This window comes from Schistocerca serialis, chromosome 7 (assembly GCF_023864345.2).
Source record: "Schistocerca serialis cubense isolate TAMUIC-IGC-003099 chromosome 7, iqSchSeri2.2, whole genome shotgun sequence".
NCBI classification, from domain to species: Eukaryota; Metazoa; Arthropoda; class Insecta; order Orthoptera; family Acrididae; genus Schistocerca; species Schistocerca serialis.
In genome coordinates this window covers 265780095-265799604 of record NC_064644.1, presented here as the reverse complement: position 1 = coordinate 265799604, position 19510 = coordinate 265780095, and the positions used below count along the sequence as shown (strand labels likewise).

General features: G+C 44.0%; 1 protein-coding gene across 1 annotated transcript in view; it reads right to left on the bottom strand.

Annotated features, from left to right (window-relative positions):
- Positions 1-19510, bottom strand: part of LOC126412669 (endochitinase-like) — a 90151-nt gene that overhangs the window by 14827 nt on the left and 55814 nt on the right. Inside the window, exons 4-7 of the mRNA XM_050082372.1 lie at positions 18767-18932; positions 16923-17145; positions 6707-6830; positions 6441-6614 (exon numbers count right to left, since the gene is read on the bottom strand). Coding sequence (XP_049938329.1) covers positions 6441-6614; positions 6707-6830; positions 16923-17145; positions 18767-18932 — 687 coding nt within the window. The remainder of the gene's footprint in view (positions 1-6440; positions 6615-6706; positions 6831-16922; positions 17146-18766; positions 18933-19510) is intronic.

Genomic DNA, 19510 nt, shown 5'->3' with positions numbered 1-19510 from the left:
CATGTAGATGACTTCACACGTTTCCTTATTTAGTGTCAATTGCCACTCTTTGCAATGTACATGTATCTCCTCCAACTTAATTTGCAACTGGTTTTCTATATATACATCTACGTCATTACTCTGCTATTCACAATACAGTGCCTGGCACTGAACCCTTCTTCCACTCTCGAACGGCGCGTGGGAAAAACGAGCACTTAAGTTTTTCTGTGCGTGCCCCGATTTCTCTTATTTTATCATGATCATTTCTCCCTATGTAAGTGGGTGGCAACAGAATATTTTCGCAATAGGAGGAGAAAACTGGTGATTGAAATTTCATGAGAATATCCCGTCGCAACGTAAAACGCCTTTGTCTTAATGATAGCCACTCCAATTTACGTATCATGTTCGTGGCACTATCTCCCCTACTTCGCGATAATACAAAACGAGCTGCCCTTCTTTGTACTTTTTCGATGTAGTCTGTCAAGCCCATCTGATGCGGATCCCACACTGAGCAGCAATACTCCAGAATAGAGCGGACAAGCGTGGCGTAAGCAGTCTCTTTAGTAGAACTGTTGCACCTTCTAAGTGTTCTGCCAATGAATCGCAGTCTTTGGTTGGCTCTACCCACAACATTATCTATGTGATCGTTCCAATTTAGGGTATTTGTAATTGTAATCCCTAAGTATTTAGTTGAATTTACAGCCTTCAGATTTCTGTGACTTATCGCGTAATCGAAATTCAGTGGATTTCTTTTAGTACTCATGTGAATAACTTCGCACGTTTCTTTATTCAGGTTCAACTGCCACTTTTCGTACCACACAGATATCTAAATCATTTTGCAATTCGTTTTGGTCATCTGATGACTTTACAAGACGGTAAATGACAGTATCACCTGGAAACAATCTAAGACGGTTACTGAGATTGTCTCCTATGTCGTTAATATAGATCAGGAACAATAGAGGGCCTATAACACTTCCTTGGGGAACGCCGGATATTATTTGTTGCCGGCCTTAGTGGCCGAGCGGTTCTAGGCGCTACAGTCTGGAACCGCGCGACCGCTCCCATAGTGCTCGGAGCCATTTGAACCATTATTATTTGTTTTACTCGTTGACTTTCCGTCTATTACTACGAACTGTGACCTTTCTGACAGGAAATCACGAATCCAACCGCACAACTGAGGCGATATTCCATAGGTACGAAGTTTGGTTAGAAGACGCTTGTGAGCAACGGTGTCAAAGCCTTCTGGAAATCTAAAAATATGGAATCAATTTGACATCCCCTGTCGATATCACTCACTACTTCATGAGTATGAAGAGCTACTTGTGTTTCGCAAGAACGATATTTTCTGAATCAGTGCTGACTACGTGTCAATAAATCGTTATCTTCGAGGTACTTCATAATGTTCGTATTCAGTATATGTTCCAAAACCCTACTGCAAATCGACGTTAGTGATATGGGCCTGTAATTCGATGGATTACCCCTACTTCCCTTTTTGGGTATTGGTGTGACTTGAGCAATTTTCGTTTTGATCATCTGCTGACTTTACAAGACGGTAAACGACTGTATAACTGAAAATAATCTGTGAGAGCAGGTCAGATTGTCTTCTATAGCATTAAATTAGACCAGGAACAGCAGAGGGCCGATAACACTTCCTTGGAGAACGCCAGATATTATGTCTGTTGTACTCAATAACTTTCCATCACTTACTACGAACTGCGATCTTTTTGAGAGGAAATTGCGAATCCAATCACACAATTGAGGCGATAGTCCACAGGCACGCAATTTTGCTACAAGACGCTTGTAAGAGATGGTGTGGAAAGCCTTCTGGATATCTAAAGACATGGGATCAACTTCACATCCCCTGTCGATAGCAAAGATTGCTATTTTGTGAATCAGTGTTGACTATTTGCCAATGAATAGTTTTTTCGAGGTAATTCATAATGTTCGAAAACAGTATATGTTTCAAAATCCTACTGCAAATCTACGTTAGTGATATGAGTCTGTAATTCAGCGGATTATCCTTTTTCCTTTCTTGGGTATTTGTGTGACTGTACACCTTTCAGATTATAGAAAATTTTCCAGTCCATCTGTGGCATGACTCAGCAAACCAGTGTTTAGTAGTACTAGTTAACAACAGGCTTGGTTGCAATTTTAGTTTTTTTATTTATCAACTACGCGTTTCGCCTTATTTAGGCATCTTTAGGCTGATCTTAATTTGGTATTTCTTAGGACGATCCATTAGACAGTGTACCTAAAGGGCATCGCAGAGTACATCAGGCCAACATCGCCTTCGTTAACCTCAAAAAACTTTCTAGGTGGACGTGAGTGACTCCAAGACCTGCATAACGCGTTCACGTTCACAGAAGCAAATAATAGAATATTCTTATTTTATCGTACAGTGAAGGTAATGACTGTATCTTGCCGCTGGTGTACTTTACATATGACCAGAATATTTTTGGGTTTTATGACACATTTTGAGGCAGAGTTTCGTTGTGGAAATCATTAAAAGCGCCTCGCCTTGAAGTTCGCACTGAATTTCGAGCTTCTGCAAAACTTAGACAATCTTGGGGATTTTGAGTTCTTTTAAATTTGGCATGCTTTTTTCGATGCTTCTGCAATATTTGCCTGACCCATTTTGCGTCCCTTGGGAGATCAGCATCATCTCTTATTAATTTATGTGGTATATATCTCCCTCCACCACCAACTGTATTTAATCTATCCTTCCTGATCATGGTTAGGTCCTTTGAAAAAGTTTTCGGCTGAAGTTACTTCTGGCTTTAGCAAGCTTTCCATACTTGTAACAATTTGAGCTTCAGTGCCTTCTATTAGCGCTTGGAACTCTGGTTCTTTCCAACACAGCCAAGACAGTTTACAACTACAATAATAATTGTTGCCAGATCTACCTTCGTATTTTTGCCCTGCACCCATTTAGACTGACTCCCTGTCAGTAGTTTCCCGAGACCCTCTGACCTAAAAAATCGCCCAGTCCCTTCCGCAGATCCCCTGCTGCCTGTGCAGCTGCTTCCTATTAAGTGGAACCCAGAAACACACCACCCAATGGCGCAGGTCAAGGAATCTGTAGCCTACACTGTCGCAGAACTGCCTGAGCCTATGATTCAGACCCGCCACTCGGCTCTGTACAAAAGGACCACAGTTGGTTCCGCCGATAATGCTTCGATTGGTGAGCTTCGAATCCGTCTCGCAAGTAAGATTGGCAGTCCTTACACTTCAGCTAGCCACTCGAAACTGGAGAGAATCTCTTCAGATCCACAGCAGTACCAATGGTTACTACTAACATAAGCCACTATCCGCTGTTTGCTGCACCCTGTGCTCTTCACGGCATCTGGAAGCTCCCTCTCCATGTGGAATGACACCTCCTTCCTCCCGGTATGCACACAGAGTGCTCACTGATTTCTTTCCCCTCCTTGGCAGCCATATCCCCAAGCGCTTAATGTTGGAGCTCCCAATTGCCAGTAAACCTTGTGAGTGAGCAGACCTTGCAGGCTGAGGGGCTTCCTCTGGAACAGGGCTGCATCTGGCCCAGGGACTTCGCCAGCCACAGATAGAGCCCGAAACCTGTTTGTCAGATTTCGAGCACTGGAGAACGTAGCTAGAGTGCAGGAAGCCTTGAACAAAGTCCGACGAAATCTAAGCGCTGTTTATATGTGCAACTGGAAATTAAAACATCGTCTAGTCGAAATGTAATAAAAAGACTGATCTATATGTTACTAATTTACTGTTGTGCATGAATTAAAGCGTTCAGACGGACTTTCGTGCTTAAGCTTCTGACTGAAGTGGAATGGGGAATTTGTATCCTTAGGTTCAAAATGGTTCAAATGGCTCTGAGCACTATGGGACTTAACATCTGAGGTCATCAGTCCCCTAGAACTTAGAACTACTTAAACCTAACTAACCTAAGGACATCACGCACATCCATGCCTGAGGCAGGATTCGAACCTGCGACCGTAACGGTCGCGCTGTTCCAGACTGAAGCGCCTAGAACCGCTCGGCTATCCTTAGGTTTTCATTTCTTCAGATGAGGCCTGGTTCAGTCTGTCAATGTATATGGTCTCACAAAACATGCACCGTTATGCATCATAAAATACCCATCAGTACTTTGAAGAGCCGTTGCATAATCTCAAGACTGACGTTTGGTGTGCAGTGTGTGGTGTCCATATTGTAACATGATTCTTTCACCAAAATGTTAATGCCGACTGGTGTGTCTAAAACCTGTTTAATCCATATGTGGATCCACTAAAAAGTCATGAACGACTGTATGGATATTTACAGCAAGACTGGGCAACGGCTGACATCGCCTTGACAATGTTGTCACACGTGCAAGAGGTGTTCGGTGAGGGGAGGACAATCAGATGAGGCAGTGCAATCTAGGGATGGGAAAAACCGACAGATGAAAACGGATACCGGTATTTTAGTTCTGAATAACCGGCATTTTCCGGTATTTGTTTGGTCTCGGCTGTAACAGGCGTTTTTTAAATTTTTTACTAATAACCAGGTAAATAAACCGAAATATCAATTAGCCAGAGCACCAGTGTTAAAATTTTCGGGTTTTAAATAAATCATTTTAAAAAAGTGTAATTTTTATTCCTAAAATTTCCATAGCTTTGAAATATTGCGTTATTGTAGAAAATGGGCAAAGCGATCAGTGCTATTTTAATAACAATGGCGACAGAAACAAACTACAAACATACGGCATAAGAGTTGGTATAGTACTGGACCAGTTGCCATGTGGCATTGCCTGTTGGATGGTACGAATTTACATGTAGTGCGCAAGACTTGCCCGATCTGGCCTATCAACGTTGGGAGATAATTGTACTGCTGAGTCTCAAGTATTTTACGAAGTGCGGTACCAATGAAGTTCAATGCTCCATTTCCTTTAAAAGATTAAGAACGGGACGAGCAAAAACTAAATTGCGACATCTGATAAGGAGAACACTTAAAGCTTAACATTTCATTCATGGTTTGCAATAAAAATAGGAAGTAGCTGATCTGATGCCTATAACTACGTAGAATGCCTGTATTTACTTGAAGCCATTGAAAACGGAGAAAGTCACACGAAAAATACGCGCTTCACTCAAAACTTCCGGGCTGATAGGCCGTGGTCGGTGTGTAAAACTCTCCCCCGACGTTTCGTCTCCGACTGCGGGAGACATCCTGGAGGTAAAGAGGCGAACTGCAAAGAGAACTCGAGGAAGCGCTGGTTATATAGGCAGTATATATAATTTACACATCGATCACGGCCTATCAGCCCGGAAGTTTTAAGTGAAGACAATACTGGCCGTGAAAGCCAACATTGTATCATGAATGAAAAATACAGTTCTTCAACCGTAGTTTTCACCTTTTAGCACTGACTGTTTGTAATGCCAAATGGTGGTATGATCTTCGACTGCAACATGATTTTTGAGTAGAGTTTCAAAACATTAAAATCAATAGGAGAATACTGGTGATTTTTTGTGCTATTTAACCCATCTCACTTTTCGAGAAAATCAGCAAATGGTCTTCTTTTATTTGCCTATGCATCGTGTAACTGAAAGAGTCAAAAATTTTAATCTTTGTTCGATTTCTACGTTTATTGTAGGAAATAATAGGAATAAAAAAACCGAAAATCAGTTATATCAGATACCGGCTATTTTGAGCGATTTTAACACTCAGGCTAAACTGGCGTTGAAAAAAACCGATATAACCGAAACCCGGTTTTTCAGCGATAATTTTTCAGTGTAATGTGCAATCTCCTGGCCACCTCGATCGCTGGCTATCCCCCCTCCCGCTGCCTCCCCCTTTTGTGATTTTTACCTGTGGGACGCAAATTGAAGGGTCAGCAGTACTCAAATACCACTCACATACTGGAAGAACAACAACAGAATACTGAAAATGCTATTGCTGGCCGGCCGGAGTGGCGGAGCGGTTCTAGGCGCTACAGTCTGGAATCGCGCGACCGCTAGGGTCGCAGGTTCGAATCCTGCCTCGGACATGGATGTGTGTGTTGTCCTTAGGTTAGTTAGGTTTAAGTAGTTCTAAGGTCTAGGGGACTGATGACTTAAATCCCATAGTGCCCAGAACCATTTGAACCATTTTGCTATTGCTGCTATTCCTCAGGTGCATCTCAGTTTGGTGAAAGGAGCACAGTGCCTCATCGACGCCAACAGAGGTCATTTTTATCTTCTGTCATGTTCATTAACAAAGGTCAGTCTCGCGTCAGTCTTACTGAAAATACTTTCTCGGCCAGTTTTATTAGTCCACCCTGTACAATGGCCGCGAAAAACTGTGTAGGATTAATTTGGGCTGCCGACAGTGAAACAGCCCGTGGGCCACGGAGGGTAGCACTGAGCCCGGATGTGGAAGACCCGATGCTTGCGTCTCACAGTGACGTCGCTAGTTTCTAATCAGTTCTGGTAACGCTTTAAGATGACGTAGAGTGAAATATGGAAGGTAGTGAAAATTACCTGGTAATAGCTCATTCCACAGACGTCATTTCTGGTGCACGGAACGATGCAAGCGCCGGGAGAGTAGTCGGTGACGTTGGCACACAGTTTGTAGGCGTGGCCGTAGAATGGCACCCCAACAACCAGCTTGTCTGCAGGGCAGCCCAGTTGCTCCCACAGAAGTAAGCCATCGTGCTGCAAGTTATCCACACATCCAGTACACCCAGGGCTTCGCAAGAGCGAAGAACGAAAGCACAAATGATAGCGAACAAGAAGTACTCTCTTACCGTGTTTATTTTGGCGTAAGCTCCCGTGTCGTGGGGCCTCCGATAAAGAGGACTGTGGACGTCAGCAAAGTGGTCCCACTCCCCACGTAAGTCGTAAGCCATGACGTGGACTGCGTCCACAATGCTATAAAGGAAGAGACAAGAAGTTTGTATTTTGGCATGTGTAACTTTACAGCATAATCTAACTGAATATTTCTCGAATTCCTCCAGCCCCATTTCTATATTAAAGAAACATAATAATCAGGGTAGGGCTAGAATTTTTAGGTGCGCACCTTCTTTCTTAGGGTAAATGAAAGCTCTTCGGAAATACATCACACTAGAAATTTTGCCTCTAGTTGCCCCTTTTCCGCTTATTTGGGACTTTCATCCCTTTTTTCCACCAACCATATCCATAATCCCTTTCTTTTCCCATTTTTGTTTTACTGTAACTTCTTGAACACATTTTATTATTTATGAGAGAAACGACTTGCGACTTCAGACGCATTTGTACGCGGGTTAGAACCAGTATAAAATGTTTAACTTCCAATTAACGCCTCCTCAGCTTGCAGTGAAATGCGAAAAGTAAGCCTACCCATTTCAGTAAAGGCACACCCGCAACAATGGAAGATAACTGTATCTACGTCAACGTTAATAGCCCGAAACACTACAAATGACGATGAGTGCACTTCATTCCATCCTTTTAACTTCATCAGAATGAGTTGCGTGCGGTTCGTGAATGGATATCTATTACTAAGTGAGTGTATTACTAGGTTTTTCCATTTTATCGGTTCCGATTTCTTTTTTTTAAATTCTGGCTCAGGAATTCAAACAAGATTCCATAGAAATAGATGGAACTGTTATGCGGTGAACTATTTGCGATTCTGGAATTTTTTTACGTGAAAAACACCAGCGGGATCGCATCCAGCTCTGAACATCGAAAGAACGACACTCTTCAAACAAACAAATCACACGAACCTTTATTACGAAATGCATCTGAATAGTGCTCTTCAAAAATCCAAAATTTGAAGGAATTCAACATTTATTTGTGTGCAGCACAGAGGACTACCACTCAATAAGAGAAACCATCCAGCCTCCAAGGGATTTTTTCAAAAATGTCAAAGCTCGGTGAGAGTTCCGTAAAAAAGAAAAAAAACTTAATGGAGTCCGTTTACCAAAAACCGTAGAAAGAGTCAAGGAGAAAGTGTCTGGCTGCGATGCGAGAATCAGTCTGGATGAAACCATAGACTCTATGAAACTACAGGTTTTGAAAATTTTAGATTTCCCCTTGGCTGGGGACAAAATTAAGCCCGTGTTGTTAAAAATGTACGAGCTGCCAGTACAGTAATGCAGTCAGTCACGGACTTCCGTCAAAAACTGTGGGCTGTTGGTATCGAAAGTGTATAAGTTCGTCTGGTGGCTACGCATCAGGCCCTACACATGGTTTCAGCTGTTACTCAACTGAAGACTTCATCTCCTAAATTGAAGCATGTACGTGATTGGTCCATGCCCTTCACAGGGTTTGTAAATTCAACACGACATCGCAGAACAATTCATCTCTACCCTGAAGAAGACTCTACTGAAAGCTCCGAGTCATGTAATTGGTTGTGAGGATATCACTGGTTTGCCCATTGCAGTTTTCACGGTCATTACTCGCTGGGGAGCTGGGACTGAGTGTGCTGCAACGCTGTTTGAGAATTTGGCAAGATTAAAAAGTTTGTGCTTTCTTTGGATCCAGACGATGCAGGTGTAATCTGCAATCCACAGAGACATCGGCTATTGAAACAAATATGTAATTTGCAGATAGCACTATTTTGCATCCATAGCTACAAGTAACTGAGAGCTGCTATTAAACCATTAGGAGGTCTTGAAAAGCAAAAACGATGGAAAATTTTTGCTTCCGTGAGGGGGCAGTTAGATGGTTTTACCGAAGACGAACTTGCGTCCAGGCCTCAGAAAAATCCTGATATTGAGGGAACGGCCTCATCTGTGGAGTTGCCATTGCGAGTGAATACAAAGCCTCGCCCCACTAACTTGTGTGTGTGTGTGTGTGTGTGTGTGTGTGTGTGTGTGTGTGTGTGCGTGCCTAAAGTACCTTTAGCATCTACAAAGACATTCTATCTCCTAACAGAATCAGATTTCGTTTTAAAAATGTAGTGATGCTTAATGTCTTGAAGTACAACAGCTTCCTTTTTTATTCCTTGTTCTAATGAGAGATGATCTCAATAAACTAGAATAGGAGAAAGAGAATTTGTTGAATTGATTGAGTAAATCAGCACCTTTTGTCCTTTTTTACCTTATTTTAGTACCTCTTCCCTTCTTTTTTTCATCTGAAATTTGCAGCTAAAAATCCTAACCTGATTAATAACCACAGGTAGAGAAAGGCAATACCCAGGGAATTGCTTGAGTGAGTTGCGAATTTATAGCGCCAGGATACGAGGTATCTGATAATACTAGGGTCCCAACTCCCTTTGGTCCGATCAATCTACACTGATGAGTAAATGAACCAAAACAACAAATAATTAGTCGCCCCCCAGAAGCAGCGAGTTAATGCAGTAATACACCGTCATCAGCCTTGCTTAAGTTCTTAGTCTGGGAAGGAGCAGTTTCCACAAATTTCGTCACGCATGCCATATCCATCTGAAGCCAATCATTGGTGATTATATCTCGTATAGCTACAAAATCGCAGGGATGTTGATCGCTACACTTCTCCTGTAGTTCCAAATAGTCTGACACTTTCTGTGGGATGAAGACTGGCTGATTTATAGAGCCAATAGATGTTTGATTTGGGTGACTGAGAGAGTCAATCCAGCGTGTCTGGGCAGCGCTATGAAATCATCTGTTTCCGTCTTTGAGGACGGGAGTGTTCACGGCATACTCATCGTAAAGATGTAGGGGATTAGTTGGTTGACTCGTGGGAGGGTACCAAACAGCGAGGTCATCGGTCCCATCGGATTAGGGAAGGATGGGGAAGGAAGTCGGTCGTGCCCTTTTATAGGAACGATCCCGGCATTTGCCTGAAGCGATTTAGGGAAATCATGGAAAACTTAAACCAAGATGGTCGGATGCGGGTTAGACACGTCATCTTCCCAAATGCGAGTCCAATATGCTAACCACTGCGCCACCTCGCTCGGTAAAGATCTAGGAGAAAGAATAACACTAGGTCACTGCAATCTTGAAATAAACATTCTAGTTCATGTTCACGGTAACCTGAATGAATTAGCTCAAAACATCACAAAACCCCTCCACCCTGGACTGGACCGTTCACACACTCTGGTCAAATTCCTCACTGAGCATTCAGTACACTCGCCGCCCTGCGTAATCTTCGGGCCACACACCACGCATCTGTTCAGCTGCTGTCTAGTTTCTGCATTGTTAGGTACATTTAAGAGGTGCAGGATCATGTGCCACTAAAAGCAATAGCAATTTGGGAGATAGGCAACTCTATATCTACACTACAATGTTCGCTAGGCAACTGGTTGAGATAGCGCTGCAGTCGATCACGAGACTGCATAGTAGATATTGTGACGATAGTTCACTAGACTGCCTCTTTTTTGTGCGAACAGCTACAGGACCTATCAGCTTTCTTTATATCACAAATAGCGATGGGTAAACAGAGCTGACACCACGATTCTGCCAACCTTAAAAATGTCGTGCCGCCCGCAATTGTAGTGAAATGTCGCGTTTTACCGACTATTTCCGAGAATGACGAGCAAAACCGAGACGGGCCAATGCTCGACCCGCGCACACGCATTACATCGTGCACGCGTGCAGTTTTGTAAGCTGTGCCCGATGCTGATGCACAGTCTTCCAAAACGATAAGTGTACTCTTTGAAGGAACAACTGATACGAGAGGCGTCCAATAAGTAATGCAACATTTTTTTTTCTTAAAGCGGGCTGTTTTTATTCAGAATTGCTGTAAACCATGTTACTACCCACTCTTTTGGCTAAAAAACCCTTTTTATCAACGAAAGCTTCATTCAATGTGACGGCCTTAGGACAAGTTTCTGGGAGAACACGTATGCCCTCATTGTAGCATTCTACTAGTCGACGTCCTGCTGTGTAAGTAACCTGCCCATCGTCCACATACCGCTTCCCGTGGAGTGAACCATTCATTGGGCTAAATAGATGGAAGTTGGAAGGTGCAACATCTGGGCTGTAGGGTGGATGAGGAAGAACAGTCCAACTAGGTTTCAGTTTCCTGAGGGTAACGCAATACACTTCAGACTTGATCGTTGCACCATGAGGGAAGACATCAAACAGAATAGCTCCTTCAGAGTCCCAGAACACCGTCGCCATGACTTTACCAACTGAGGGTGCGACTTTGAAATTTTTCTTCAGAGGAGAGGTGATGTGGTACCAATGCATGGAGTGCCGTTTCGTTTCCGCTTCGAACTCATTAACCCATGTTTCATCACCTGTGACGAAATTCCAGAAAAATTGTCACTATGAACGTCATAACGAGCAAGCAATTCCGCACATATGGTCCTTGCTTGCTCTTGATGGTCTTCTGTTAGGCGGCGAGGAATCCAACCGGCGCACGCCTTTAGTGCCCCAACTGGTGGACGAGTGTGTCAGCAGAACCAACAGAAGCACAGTTATGCAGCAATATGTTTGATTGTGATCCGACGGTCACCTCGAATGAGAGTGTTCGCATGTTCCAACACTGCAGGAATCGCAGCTGTGTGCGGCCGCCCGGCATACAGAAGATCGGATGGGTTTGCGCGACCTTTCCGCGATGGTGACAGACGCCTCGCCCAACGACTCACCGTGCTTTTGTTCAGTGCCAGGTCATCGTAGACAGTCTGCAAGTGCCAATGAATACCTGCGATGCTCTTGTTTGTCGCCAGAAGAAACTCAATAACAGCTCTGCTTGGAACGCACCTCTGTTACAGAGGCCATTTGTTGTAGAATCATGGAACATATTTTGTGTTCAGACGTAAAGACCTTTCTAGACTCTGAGAAGCTCATCTGCAGAAACCAGCACGGTTTTAGGAAACAGCGGTCATGCGAGGCACAGCTGGTCCTCTTTGTGCATGATATACAACAGGCTCTAGATCCCGGCACCTAGGTTGATCGCAAATTTTCTAGACTTTCGAAAGGCGTTCGACTCAGTTCCGCACTGTCGCTTGCTCCAAAAAGTTCGCGCTTGCGGTCTATCCGATGACATATGCGGTTGGATAGAAAGTTTTCTAACAGACAGAGAGCAATATGTCGTTCTGAATGGGGTGACTTCAACAGAAACAAGCGTAACATCAGGTGTGCCCCAGGGCAGCGTAATAGGTCCACTGCTTTTTACGCTCCACATAAACGATCTGGTTGATGGTATCGACAGCGGCATTAGACTGTTTGCCGATGATGCTGTAGTCTAAGGAAAATAGTATCACACGGAAGTTGTGAACAAATCAATGAGGATTTGCAGAAAATAAATGCGTGGTCTAATGACTAGCAGTTATCTCTCAATATTAGTAAGTGTAGCCTACTGGTTACAAAAAGGCGAAAATCCCCATTAATGTACGAGTTCAAAATAAATGCCCAGTCTTTGGAAGCGGTAACATCCGTCAAGTATCTGGGTGTGACTATGCGAAATGATCTCAAATGGAATGATCAGATTAAACAAGTAACGGGCAAGGCGAACTCTAGATTGCGGTTTATTGGTGAAATCCTGAAGCGATGCAAGTCCTTCAGCAAAGGAAATTGCTTACAGTACGTTACTTCGTCCCGTCTTAGAGTATTGTTCGTCTGTATGGGACCCTTACCAGTTGGGTCTCATTCAAAAGATTGAGAAGGTCCAAAGAAGAGCAACAAGATTCGTGACTGGTACATTTAGCCATCGCGAGAGCGTTACAAATCTCATAGAAAGTTTGAAGTGTGATACACTCGCAAATAGGCGACGCGCTAAACGGAAGGGGCTACTCACTAAATTCCGAAATCCGATCTTCGCCGAGGATTTAGAGCATATATTATTACCGCCAACTTTCAAATCACAATTCAAAGATAAGGGAAATTAGAGCTGGTACTTAGGCGTTCAGACAGTCGTTTTTCGTTTGCGCGATCAGCGAGTGGAACAGAGGGAGGGGGAAATATGACTTTGGCACGAATTGTGCCCTCCGCCACACACTGCTTGGTGGCTAGTGGAGTATATATGTAGATGCAGATGGAGATGGAAGGTTATATAAGCGCCGCCCTCTATCTGAACTTAATGAAACTATATGGGCTGAATCTGGGATATTCCACTATATCCCACAACAAATTCCGCATTTTGCAGCGGAAACTGATGGGGGAAAAATATGTATTGCATTACTTATTGAAGGCCCCTTGTATTTAGCCCGGTGGGCTTAATGACAGTGCAGAATACCAATTGCTTTGGTTTGGAATCACGATTTAAATTATTTGATTGGAATGGATTTGATACATGAAGGCTATTGGATGACATTTAGAACTAAAAACAACTCGTTCCTGTGAAATACAAGGTGTACAACTTTGCTCCCGCCATTTTTCGCTAACATTTGATGCTTTAATGAAACAAATTGGTTACACATGTATCATTCAAAGTATTTTCCATCGCTGGCTACTACTTTTTCCCATCTTTCGGGCAGTGTACGAATCCCGCGTCGAAAAAATTGTTCATCTTTTGAAGCGATCCACGAATTGATCCAATTTGTGACTTCTTCACGAGATCGGAAATGTTGGTCAGCATTGCGCCATTGATCTAAATAGGTTATAGAGGGAGCAATGTCTGGAGAATACGGCGGGTGGGCCAGGACTTCCCATTTTAACGTTTCCAAGTACGTTTTGACCTCTTTTGCAACGTGGGGTCGAGCGTTGTCGTGCTGCAAAATCACTTTTTCGTGTCTCTCGCTATATTGCGGCCGTTTGTCTTTTAATGCTCTGCTCAAACGCATTAATTGCATTCGATAACGAGCACCTGTGATTGTTTCACTTTGTTTTAACACCACATAGTACACGACGCCGGGCTGGTCCCACCAAATGCAGAACATGATCTTGGGGCCTTGAATATTCGGTTTGGCTTTCGACGTGGAAGCATGGCCGGGATATCCCCATGATTTTTTGCGTTTAGGGTTATCGTAATGAGCCGAGTTTTCGTCCCAGGTCACAATGCGATGCAGAAATCCCTTCCGTTTTTGCCTCTGAAGCCACTGTTCACAAACACACAAACGCCATTCAACGTCTTTTGGCATCAGCTCACACGGGACCCAAGTTCCTTCTTCCTGACACGTTTTGAAACGGCTTGTTGTGTCACTCCTACTAATCGTGCCAATTCTTCTCGAGTTTGACGCGAGTCGTCACTCAGCAATGTCTCCAATTCTGCATCTTCGAAAACATTCTCTCTTCCACCACTATGCCGGTCTACGGCGTTAAAATCACCGTTCTTGATGCGTTGAAACCACTCACGACACGTTCCTTCACTAATAGCGTCCGTACCATACGTACTTGAGAGCATTCGATGAGACTCAGCCGCTGTTTTCTTCATATTGAAACAAAACAGTAACACCTCCCGCAAATGACGAGAATTAGGCTCGTAAACTGACATTTTCAATCAAGAACAACTTTATGATGCAGACACAAACCGACTAATGTTTGAATGAGGCTATGTTGACCGAGGTCCAAGCTAACTGACTGACGTCTGCGATCTGCTTCTTTCGACCGCTACTTACCGTTGACGCCACCTATCGGCAAACGGGGGAAGCAAAGTTGTACACCTTGTATTCTTTTGTAAAAATAATAGTTGATGCATTCATTCACTTTCGTTTTGTGCAAGACATTAGTTTTTGGCATTACAATCTTCTTCTGAGATAATTTGTTAGTAATTACGAATGAAAATGCACTTTTTAGTTGCTATCAGTTGTCCAATGAAAATCACGGTATACCATGTGTGATGGATCAGTGAAACGAAGCACTCCCTCAGAGAGCTTATGCTGCACTATGAACTATTCGTAACGAGGTCTTCCAATAAAAGATAATTTATTTTGTTTGTGCGTAAAACGTATTGTTGTTGTTGTGGTCTTCAGTCCTCAGACTGGTTCGATGCAGCTCTCCATGCTACTCCATCCTGTGCAAGCTTCGTCATCTCCCAGTACCTACTGCAACCTACATCCTTCTGAATCTGCTTAGTGTATTCATCTCTTGGTCTCCCTCTACGATTTTTACCCTCCACGCGGCCCTCCAGTACTAAATTGATGCCTCAAAATATGTCCTACCAAACGATCCCTTCTTCTAGTCAAGTTGTGCCCCAAATTTCTCTTCTCCCCAATTCTATTCAATACATCCTCATTAGTTATGTGATCTACCCATCTAATTTTCAGCATTCTTGTGTAGCACCACATTTCGAAAGCTTCTATTCTCTTCTTGTCCAAGCTATTTATCGTCCATGTTTCACTTCCATACGTGGCTACACTCCGTAAAACGTATGCAAATATGGCCATTTTGTTTTGAATAAAATCATTTTGGCTATTAGGCCATGCATTATAAAACACTAAAGCAACTAAATTGCCGACGTTTCGTAAGAGTTGCTGCGCTTCCTTTCAGGACGGAATGTCCCACGCGTCTAGCTCTTACTAAAATTCCGCGTTCAAAGTCTGTTAATTCCCGACGTGCAGATTAGATTAGATTGGATTAGTATTCGTTCCATAGATCATGAATACGACACTTCGTAATGATGTGGAACGTGTCAGGTTAATAAAAGGTGTCTATACAAGATATTACATTAGACAAAATTTTACATGACACTCAATATATATTTATATATTTTGTGGAGGTTGGGAAATTACTCACTTACTACCGGTATATCCAAAAACTCATCGAATGAGTAGAAGGAGTTGCCATTAATAAATTCTTTTAATTTCCTTTTAAATGCTATATGTCTATCTGTCAGACTTTCGATGCTATTAGGTAAGTGACCAAAGACTTGTGGCAGCATAATTTACCGCCTTCTGAGCCAAAGTTAGATTTAACCTTGAGTAGTGAAGATCATCCTTTCTCCTAGTGTTGTAGCCATGTACACTGCTATTACTTTTGAATTCGTTCGGAATGTTAATAACAAATTTTATTAGTGAATATATATATATATATATATATATATATATATATATATATATATATTGTGAGGCTACAGTGAAGATTTCTAGCTCTTTAAATAAGTGTCTGCAGGATGATCTTGGATGAGCTCCAGCAATTATTCTGATTACACGCTTTTGTGCAATGAACACTCTTTTACTCAATGATGAGTTACCCCAGAATATGTCATACGAAAGCAGAGAATGAAAATAGGCATGGTAAGCTAATTTACTCAGACGTATATCGCAAAATTTGCAATGACCCTAATAGCATAAGTAGCTGAACTCAAACGTTTCAGCAGATCCTCAGTGTGTTTTTTCCAGTTCAACCCCTCATCAATGCATACACCTAGAAATTTTAAATATTCTACCTTAGCTACCGATTTCTGATCGAAGTCTATATTTATTAATGGGATCATTCCATTTACTGTGTGGAACAGTATATACTGTGTTTTGTCAAAATTTAATGATAGCCCATTTGCAGAGAACCACTTAATGATTTTCCATAATCACGTCGAAAACCTTTCCACAGGAATCAGTTGAGTACAAATGACAGATCCATCAATGCACTGCCCTTTTGTTGCTCGTGTACGCGATACTGTTCCCATCTGTATTTGTGAATATCGCTATCCCATGACTTCTGTCATCTCAGTGTATACTCGCACGAAAGTCGCGAGAACCCAATTGCCTCTGTCGGCTTGTGACATATGCTGACCGATATTTCACCCTCTTACAAGAAGCACAACCAAATCGTCTGATACTGAAATGCTATTGCTGAATGAGAAAACAGCTGCGTAATCTTGCCATACACAGGCAGTATCGACGACGTTCGAAATGGTTCAAATGGCTCTAAGCACTATGGGACTTAACATCTGAGGTCATCATTCCCCTAGACTTAGAATTACTTGAACCTAACTAACCTAAGGACATCACACACATCCATGCCCAAAGAAGTGCCTAGAACTCCTCGGCCACAGCGGCCGGCTCGATGGCGTTACGAGTGTCTAGTTAGTAAGGGTGTGTTGAAATGCTGATCGTTTGCATTTCGAAGCAAGTAGTACGCCACATGCCAGTTTGACGTTTGTTGCGTGGCACCTTCATGGCGCTGCAGTTTTGATGGCCAGTGAGGTACTAAGGCTGAAAGCAGAAGAGGGTAAGAGAACCTGCAGAGCTGCGGCACGTGGAAGCCATCGCGGAGTTTGTCCTCTGTGAGTGGCACCGCCATGGTCAGCTCCCAGCCCAGACCCTCCGCGTCGAAGGCGGCCCGCAGCTCCTGCATGAAGCACAGGAAGTCGTCTTTGTCCTCTGGCACTCCTCCTCGTGGCGCATTGCCCGGGTACTCCCAGTCCACGTCGAAGCCGTCGAAGCCGTACCTGTGCAGGAAAGCTGAAACAACACGCGTTCATCTCAAAATCTGAACGGCGTAGATTCGTCGAAATACAGTGACAGGAAAAAAATCGCACCATCAAAAACTAACTGATGTGGAGTAACGTAACTTCGGGAATACATTTGTCTAGGCAATATACACTCATGCTCATAAATTAAGGATAATGCTGACACATGGTGAAACAACGCTCTGGTGGGCGATTTGTAGGTTTACACATTCTTGTGTAGCACCACATTTCGAAAGCTTCTATTCTCTTCTTGTCCAAGCTATTTATCGTCCATGTTTCACTTCCATACGTGGCTACACTCCGTAAAACGTATGCAAATATGGCCATTTTGTTTTGAATAAAATCATTTTGGCTATTAGGCCATGCATTATAAAACACTAAAGCAACTAAATTGCCGACGTTTCGTAAGACTTGCTGCGCTTCCTTTCAGGACGGAATGTCCCATACGTCTAGCTCTTACTAAAATTCCGCGTTCAAAGTCTGTTAATTCCCGACGTGCAGATTAGATTAGATTAGATTAGTATTCGTTCCATAGATCATGAATACGACACTTCGTAATGATGTGGAACGTGTCAGGTGCATTTGACATGCGGTCGTCGCACGGGTGGCGCTGGCAGCAGTCCACTTACGCAGAGGTGTGTTGGTGCATGTCAGAGTACGGTGCAGCGAGTAAGTGTGCAGACGTTTTCAGACGTGCGAATGGTGACTATGTATTGAAAATGACTCAAAGAACACATATTGATGACGTTAGGTACAATATTAGACTGGAGGCTGGTCAAATACAGCAGGTCGTAGCACGGGCCCTCAGTGCCACAAAGTGTGACCTCAGGATTATGGCAACGATTCCAGCAGACATGAAACGTATCCAGGCGCTACGGTACGGGACGTGCACCGTGTACAACGCCACAGGAAGACCGATATCTCACCATCAGTGCCCGCAAACGGCCACGGAGTACTGCAGGTAGTCTTGCTCGGTACCTTACTGCAGCCGCTGGAACAGTTCTCTCCCAACACACAGTCTACAGACGACTGAACAGACATGGCTTATTCGCCCGGAGATCTGCAAGGTGCATTCCACTGACCCCTGGTCACAGGAGAGCCCGTAAACCCTGTTGTCAAGAACACAGTACATAGTCATTGGAACAGTGGTCCCAGGTTATGTTCACGGTATAGTATGAACAGTGATTATCACGGGATTTTCATCTGGCGTGAATCAGCAACCAGATACCAACCCCTTAATGTCTTGAAAGGGACCTGCATGGAGGTCGTGGTTTGATGGTGTGGGCTGGGATTGTCATTGGCACACGTACACCCCTGCATGTCTTTGACAGAGGAACTGTAACAGGTCAGGTGTATCGGGACGTCATTTTGCACCACCCTCCCTTTTTGGGACATTATGTCAAGGAAACCATTCGACTTTGGATAAGATATCAGTTGCATGGAGGGAGTGTACAACAGGTCGTTACTTTCTGGACTAGCCTCGCATGACTACAAAACAAATAGGTAGTGGTATCAGGTAGTGGAATGCTCTCATCCTGCAGTTGCCAACGATGGGCTGCGACTTCATTTGAAGGAATATGGTAGAAGTAAAGCGAGGACTCAGAACGGCTCACCGACGGCGCTGCGCACGAGGCTGGCCCTCCTGGCGGGGTCGCCGACCATGGCCGAGTAGTTGTGGCCACCCTCGGCCCAACCGCCCAGCGCCACCTGCAGCCGCACGCCGGGAAACTCCTGCCTCAGCGCCGTGAAGTTCTCAAAGCCGCCATCTTGCACGTCCAGCTGTTGGCAGACAAGCAAGCGCTTTGGGAAAGTGCCGAGAAATGCAGGCAGCACTTTCAAGTGCTATTCGCCATTTCAACTGCAATGTCCTCCAGAGCTTTCCTTATTTTACAACGAAAAACAGAGGGGTTTCCGTAGCATATGATTTCACAGCCATGAGACTAAACTAAATACGGTGTTCCACAAAGTTTGGTGCTTCGACCCCTCCACCCATTGCCGCGCCTCTATGGCTGTATCCCTCCCTCTCTCCACCTCCACACCCTCCATACCCATCATTAGGGCAATTTCCAGCATCTCCGCCTCCCGGATGTTGAACTTCACCATGACATATACCCTTCCTTCCAACTGTAACCTGGGCTTGTTCCACCCCCCCCCCCCTCGCCAGGGCCCTCTTTTTTTCTCTCCCCTCCTCCCAGAGTGGATTTTTCTCCTTCCCTCTCTGAGTTCCTGCACCCCCTCCTCGACTGCTTCACTCCCACATCCTTCCTTCCCTGGCCCTCTTCAGTGCACCCCCCGCCCATCTCCCACATCTTCTCCCCTTCCTCCCTTCTTCTTCTCTCCTCCCTCACCTCCCCTGC